Below are 7,535 nucleotides of genomic sequence, written 5' to 3'. Positions count from 1 at the left end.
TAAAGGTGAAACTTGAGGAGTATGGGAAAGTGAAAGATCCCTAGTAGGTTTAGGTTCGGATGGTCTATGAGGCCTAATTACTGGCTTGAGGGGATTGGGCCCTATGGTCAAGGGAATTTCTTTTTTTTTCTAACCTGATAGTGAACCACAGGCCAAAATCATATCCTGTGGTGTAAAATCGCATTCCATAGGTTTTTCCTGAAAGCCATGCCCAGATATTTTGGTTTCTTCCTTTGGAGGTGAAAGTTATATTTAGGGGATTGCATAGGCTATTTGTGTCACATGGAGTAGGGTCAACTAGTCCAGAAGTCCCCGCTTGAGGGCTCCGTTTAAATGGGAGACATTGTTTGGGATTTAACTTAGTATTATTTCTTCCTACCCGAAACAGACTATCAGGAGAGTTTGGGTTCCACCAGACAGCCCCTGTATGCTCACATCCCCATGACTTACAGAAGAAGTCGGCTTTTCCCCCACACAGCTGTGACTGTTTGTGGCTTTGACAGTCCGCCGGGCATACATAATAATCTAGGCTAGCCAACCTACATCTGGCTTGTATGTCCCTACATCCATAATGTTTGTTTTTATTATCTATAGTACGGGGGGGATTTAATGGAATTTTAGTGGGATCTTTTTCTTCAGGGATGTCCCAATAGGAAAGACCTATAGCCAGCTGACAAATATCTGGGTGGAGAGATGGCCACCAGGTCCCTAAGGGGGCTGTATGCGAGATAGACCATACTTCCTGTCCAGTAGGATTTATGATTAGCCATCGTTGCTGAATGGGCTGATGAGGGTTAGGACTGCTGGTGGTCAGGGGGAGAATCCATAGCCCTATCCACATGGCGAATACACAATTTGAGAGGGTTACCAGTCTTTTCCAATTTCCAGCCAGAGTCTGGACAAGGCGCAGGCTTGAGATGAGAGGCATGGATCCAGGAAGTGATTCCATCTACTTTTACCGCTGTAGGTGTGATAAGTAGCACCTGGTATGGTCCTTTCCAGCGGGGTTCTAGGGTTGACACCTGATGTCGTCTTACATAGACGAAGTCTCCCACTTGATATCGGTGTGGAGTCCCTTCGTCCCCAGGTTGGTAGGCAGTGGCCAGCTGTTTCCACAGGTATCGCTGGGTTCTTTCAAGAGCTTTAAGTCTGTCAAGCAAGGGGGTGTGAAAGGAATCGTTAGGTCTTAGAGTTGGGGTCAGGTCCCTTACTGGAGGAGGGGCACCATAGAGAATTTCATAGGGGGTGAGGTTACACAAAGAAACAGAGGGAGTATTTCTTACAGGAAACAGTGCATAAGGCAGGAGCATAGTCCAATCTTTTATGCCGGTCTCCAAGCTTAATTTTGTCAAGGTCTCTTTAATGGTTCTATTCATTCTTTCTACCTGTCCTGAGCTCTGGGGTCTATAAGCGCAATGTAACTTCCAATTAATCCCCATGGTCCTGGCTAACCCCTGACTTACCTGGGCCACGAACGCTGGTCCATTATCAGACCCTATTACCTTGGGCAGGCCGTATCTTGGAAAAATATCTTCCAGGATCTTCTTGACCACCATTTGTGCCATTTCTTTTTTTGTGGGGAAGGCTTCAGTCCATCCTGAAAATGTATCTACAAAGATTAGGAGATATTTAAGTCCATACCTTGCTGGCTTAATTTCAGTAAAGTCCACTTCCCAAAATTGTCCTGGTCTGGTCCCTTGAAGGCGTCTTCCTACAGGAAGCTTGGAGGGGTATGCATTAACCAATTGACAGGCCCGACAGGCTTTTGTTACTTGTTCAGCTATTTTCCTTCGCTGTGAGCCAGTTAGTGGAAAACTCTGTTCCTGATCCTTTAGGAATGCCTGCAGTTTCTTTGAACCAAGGTGAGTGAGTTGGTGTACATTTTTAACGTAGTGTAGGGCTTTCTGAAATTGCAAGCTGGGTTCAGTGTAGTCAAGGAGTTCAGTGTCACTGTCCTTTGTTAAGTTGTCGGGATGCTCTGATGTAGTTAAATCTCCTGACTTATATTTCTCCCGTGTGGAAAGTGTTAACATAGTTATTCCGTTTAGGGCTGCCAACTTAGCCTCTTCATCCGCCCTTCTGTTCCCGACCGCTACGGGATCATTTCCTTTCTGGTGTCCTGGACAATGCACTATAGCTAGTTCTTTAGGGCTTTGCACTGCTGAGAGGAGGCGGAGGATCTCATCTTTATTTTTTATTTCTTTTCCCGCCGAGGTTAATAGTCCCCTTTGCTGGTAGATAGCCCCGTGTATATGAGCGGTAGCAAAGGCATAGCGGCTATCTGTATATATGGTGGCCTTTTTGCCTGCCGCAAGCTCTAATGCCTTCGTGAGGGCGATCAGCTCTGCCTTTTGAGCCGATGTTCCCTCCGGGAGGCTAGAGGACCAGATGACTTTAGTTCTGCTAACTATTGCTGCCCCAGCCCATCGCTTACCGTCCTGGAGAAAGCTGCTGCCGTCAGTGAACCATATGACCTCAGGGTGGGGCAGTGGCTGATCCTTTAAATCCCGTCGTACACTGGTTTCTTCTGCCAGTATATGTTGACAGTCATGAGTGACAGGTTCTGATGATTGTTCAGGTAGTAGTGTAGCTGGGTTAAGCGGGGCGGGGGGTCCCAGTATTATTCTGTCCTTGTCAAGCAACAGGCTCTGATAGTGTGTTATTCTAGAGTTTGATAACCATCTGTCTGGTGGCTGGCGGATGAGGCTCTCTAGGGCATGGGGGCTATAACGGTTAGCTTCTGCCCCAGCGTTAACTTATCAGCATCTTTGATTAATAGGGCTGCTGCTGCTATAGCTTTTAGGCAATGGGGCCATCCACTAGCCACTGGGTCCAGCTTTTTAGATAAGTAGGCTATAGGCCTTCTCCAAGGTCCTAGAGTCTGAGTAAGCACTCCTCGCGCTATTCCTTTTTTTCCTCAATGTAGAGAGTAAAGGGTTTTTCTACATCCGGGAGTGCTAAGGCCGGAGCAGATAGCAGTGCCCTTTTAATGTTATCAAAAGCTTGTTGGTGCTCAGGGTTCCATTGGAATTGGGCATTTCCCTTTAACAACGGGTATAAAGGAGCAGCTAAGGATGCAAACCCAGGTATCCATAACCTGCAAAAGCCAGCAGTTCCGAGGAACTCTCTGAGTTGCCTCTTATTAGATGGGGGTGGTATCTGCACAACGGTTTGTTTTCTGGGCTCAGTAAGCCATCGTTTACCGCCCCTAAGGGAATAGCCCAGGAAGATTACTTCTTGCTGGCATATTTGGGCTTTTTTGACAGAAGCTCTATACCCGAGTTGAGCAAGCTCAGATAGTAGTGCTTGGATCCCAGACTCACAGTTTTCTCTGGTGTCTGCTGCCAGTAGCAGGTCATCCACATATTGGAGTAGGGTGACTTCGGGGTGCATGGTTCTGAAGTTGTTGAGATCTCTGTGAAGGGCTTCATCAAAGAGAGTGGGGGAGTTTTTGAACCCTTGTGGGAGTCTAGTCCAAGTTAGTTGACCGGACGTTCCGGTTTCTGGGTCTACCCACTCAAAAGCAAACAGCAATTGACTATCTTTATGCAGAGGCAAGCAAAAGAAAGCATCTTTTAAGTCCAGAACAGTATACCATTTTCGCTCAGGGTTCAGGGTGCTAAGCAGATTGTACGGATTAGGTACTGTGGGGTGAATGTCCTGCACTCTGTTGTTGATCTCTCTTAGGTCTTGAACAGGGCGATAGTCCCCAGTTCATGGCTTTTTTACTGGTAGCAGGGGAGTGTTCCAGGCCGATTGGCAAGGCCTTAGGACCCCCAAGGCCAGAAATTTTTGAATATGGGGCCTTATCCCATCTTTAGCTTCTTTGCTCAGAGGATATTGTTTAATATTAATTGGGGAGGCTGAGGTTTTTAACTCCACCATTATTGGAGGTTGTTTTACAGCTAGGCCTAACCCAGCAGTTTCTGCCCAGGCATCTGGGTAATCTGTTATCCATTTCTGGGATAGCTTGCCTGTTTGATCAGTCTTGGGGGGTGTGAAGAGTTGATGTTCATCTTCTACTGACATAGTTAAGGCCATGACTATAGGAGTTTTTACTGAAGGATTTAGAAATTCCATTTGGGGGCCTTCAGGGTTAAAAGTTATTCTGGCCCAGAGTTTGGTGAGCAGATCTCTGCCCATAAATGGGGCTGGGCATTCTGGGATCACTAGGAAGGAGTGATGGACTTTTCCTTTTCCCAGGTCCATGGTCCTTTTAGTTGTCCAAGCCCGATATTTACTGCCGTTAGCCCCTTGAACTAGAGACCTTTTAGTTGATAGAGGGCCCAATGGGGCCTTGAGGGCTGAGTATACTGCCCCTGTGTCCACTTCAAAGTTTACTGGGGTCCCCTCCACTTCAAAAGTTACCCTGAGCTCGGGGAGGGGATCCGAGCCCCGACTTTCCTAATCATCCTCCAGAGTTAGAATGGCTGACTGGCGTGGCTGTTTCTTTCTAGGGAAGTCTTTGGCCCAGTGTCCTTTTTCTTTACAGTAGGCACATTGATCTGAGGCCAGATGTGGCTTCTGGCGTGGACCCAGGTATCCCTTTCTGTCTCCCTGTCTCTTAACTTCTGGCCTATTTGTTGTTGTGACCAGGACCTTAGTCAATGCCTCAGTCTGTCTTTTGCTTCTTTCATCCTCCCTTTGCTCCCTTTCTTTCTCCCTTTCTTTCTCCCTTTCTTCTACTGACATAGTTAAGGCCATGACTATAGGAGTTTTTACTGTTTTTTAGTATACCTTCTCAGCTTCTCTGACTAAATCTCTCAAAGTCATATCTTGTAATCCATCTAAGCGTTGTAACTTTTTTTTAATATCCAGGGCAGCTTGCCCAATAAAGGCCATCGTGACAGATGCCTTTTGATCCTCTGCCTGAGGATCAAAAGGAGTATATCTCCTATATGCCTCCATAATTCTTTCCAGAAACATAGAAGGAGATTCATTAGGCCCTTGAATAATTTCTCTTACCTTGGCCAAATTAGTTGGCCGTCTAGCGGCTGCTCGGAGACCCGCTATTAGAGCCCGGCGATAAGTGGACAGATGCTCCCTACCTTCAATGGTGTTGGGGTCCCAGTTGGATCAGTTCAAGGGGAAGTCAGCTTCGATTATGTTGGGAAGTTGTGTCGGTCGCCCATCTGGTCTGAGGATATTTTTTCTTGCTTCCAGGAGGATTCTCTCTCGTTCCTCTGTCATGAAGAGAATGCCTAAGAGTTGTTGGCAGTCATCCCAAGTAGGCTGGTGTGAAAACATCAATGACTCAATCAGACCTGTGAGCCGGGTGGGGTCCTCAGAAAAAGGGGGATTGTTATTTTTCCAATTATATAGATCTGAAGAGGAGAAAGGCCAATACTGGTAGGCTTGCATTTCTCCACCATGGCCATCCTCTATCATTGGCCCATAAGGATGGAGGGGAAGTATCACGGGGGCTTCAGGGTTTTTAATCATTTGCTGCCGGCGAGTTCCTTTAGCCGGGCCAGCTTCCTCCAGGGGAGGAGGGGCTATGTGTGCCGTGGGGGGGTCATCTGTAGGGCACTGAGCTGGCGTAACCTCCTGTGGTGGAGAAGCTGAGTCAGCAGCAGGGGAATCTCTTAGAGGGTGTTGGGGGTTGGGGAATGAAGGCAGGGGATAAGGAAAGGGAGGAGAGTCCAGCAGAGTCAAATCTTGAGACTCAGGGAGAACAAAGGGTGGAGAAGGAGCAGAGGGTTTGAGAGATAGAATCGTGGGAGGAGGAGTAGGAACGGGGATAAGAAAAGGCTTCACCCACGGAGGAAGAGATTCACAGAGGTCCTGCCCAGTTAAGATATACGGCTGTTGATCTGGATGGCTATGTGGCCCCGGCTGAAAAACAATATCTCTAATTTTTCGAATTAGTGGGGAGTAGAAAGATCCTTCTGGAGGCCATCCAATTCCAAAGGCGGGCCATTCTGAGGCACAAAGAGTCTGCCAGGTCCGACGTTTTACTGAAAAAGAAAGATTCTGAGCCCTTATGCGGACTTCAGCCCAGTGATCAAGGGTCAGGGACAGAGGCGTGAATGACTCTGTCCCATAATGGAAGTTACTTGAACAAAGACAGGGACAATACAAATGTGACACCAACACGGACACACAATGAACACACAATGAACAGTAAACGTGTAACACAAATCCAGAGGCAAAGATTAAAAACAGACAGTGAATTCAACCTGAGAGAAAGAATAGTTGCCGGCAAGACCAGACGGGTTGGCAGCAGAATACAGATGAGGGCACCTCCGTCCCTCCCAGATGGGGGCACCTCCGTCCCCCCCAGAGTCTCCCAAAGCGTCACTTGAGGAGACGTGGTCTGTGGCTTCAGGGACACGTCTATCCACCACCGCCAGGGAGAACTTAGGCTCTCCGCTGACAACCACACTCTGCCAACCCAAAACCAGAAAACCAGAAGCTCTGAGAGCTTTCACTCTTCTCTGAGCCAAAAACAAGAAGCCAGAAACCAGAAGCCAGACAATCGCAAAGGAAAAACAAGGAGGAGAAGAAGAAGGAGATAAGGCGCCTTACTTACCCCCCTAAAGGAGTCTTGTTGAGGTCTCCCTGTCCGGCGATGCACAGTTCCCGGCCAACGCACCAAATGTAAGGGTATGGTGAAACGTCGGAGTAGAGACCACAAGAGACTCTCTTATGCAAAAGCAGAAGGGTGGGTTTATTTGGAGACCAGCATGCTAGGGCTCTCTCTATAGCAAAGAGAGATAGAGCCCTGAGAACAGCTTGAGCAGAGCTTATATACTTTTCTTGGAGAGGGCAGGGAGGGAAGTTCATTGACAGGTCAGGGCGAGTGGGCAGCTTGCCTGCTACCGAGTGAGGGAGTGCATTCTGCAGCTTGGCAGTTGGGGACAGCACATTCTGGGAACAAGATTAGCAAAAACAGTTCTCAGGAATTAGCAAAAACAGTTCTCAGGAATTTAACAGTGTTTGTTAAGCATATAGAAAATCGGAGTGACAAGTACCTATTTTATTAACCTTTCACTACCTGCAACAGTCCTTCTGCACCTCTTTCTGACAACTCTGCTCTCTGCAACTATTTTTGTGTCCTCCAGTCTCCAAACTCTGCTTTCTGTAACAGTCCTTCTGCACCCTAGTTACCAACATCTGCTCTCTGCAACAGACCTTCTGCACCCCAGTCTTCAACATCTGCTCTCTGCAACATTCATTCTGTGATTCAGTCTGAAAACTCTTCTCTCTGCAACGATTCTTCTCCACCCAAGTCTCCTACATCTGCTCTCTGCAACAGTCCGTTTGCACCCCAGTCTCCAAACTCTGCTCTCTGTAAGATCCATCTGAACCCCAGTCTCCAACCTCTGCTCTCTGTAACAGTCCTTCTGCACCCCAGTCTACAAATTCTGCTCTCTGTATTAGTCCTTCTGCAGCTCAGTCTCCAAACTCTGCTCTCTGTAACAGTCCTTATGCACCCCAGTCTCTAAAATCTGCTCCCTGAAAAAGTCCTTCTGCACCCCATTCTCCAACATCTGCTCTCTGCAACAGTCCTTCTGCACCCCAGTGTCCAAACT

At 47.7% G+C, this 7,535-nt stretch overlaps 1 protein-coding gene across 1 annotated transcript; it reads right to left on the bottom strand.

The window, feature by feature from the left end:
* Positions 1 to 1,042: 1,042 nt before the first annotated feature.
* On the bottom strand, positions 1,043 to 3,760 carry LOC144373356 (uncharacterized). Its single transcript, XM_078036457.1, has 4 exons — positions 3,324 to 3,760; positions 2,435 to 2,590; positions 1,503 to 1,609; positions 1,043 to 1,149 (listed from the first exon to the last, which is right to left on the bottom strand). Exons 1-4 carry the CDS (start codon positions 3,391 to 3,393, stop codon positions 1,144 to 1,146), a joined length of 339 nt encoding a protein of 112 aa, XP_077892583.1. The 5' UTR covers positions 3,394 to 3,760; the 3' UTR covers positions 1,043 to 1,143.
* Positions 3,761 to 7,535: the final 3,775 nt, after the last annotated feature.

This window comes from Ictidomys tridecemlineatus, unplaced genomic scaffold (genome assembly GCF_052094955.1).
Source record: "Ictidomys tridecemlineatus isolate mIctTri1 unplaced genomic scaffold, mIctTri1.hap1 Scaffold_3631, whole genome shotgun sequence".
Classification (NCBI taxonomy): domain Eukaryota; kingdom Metazoa; phylum Chordata; class Mammalia; order Rodentia; family Sciuridae; genus Ictidomys; species Ictidomys tridecemlineatus.
Note: the sequence above shows the minus strand (reverse complement) of the source record. Positions and strands in the feature narration are given on the sequence as shown.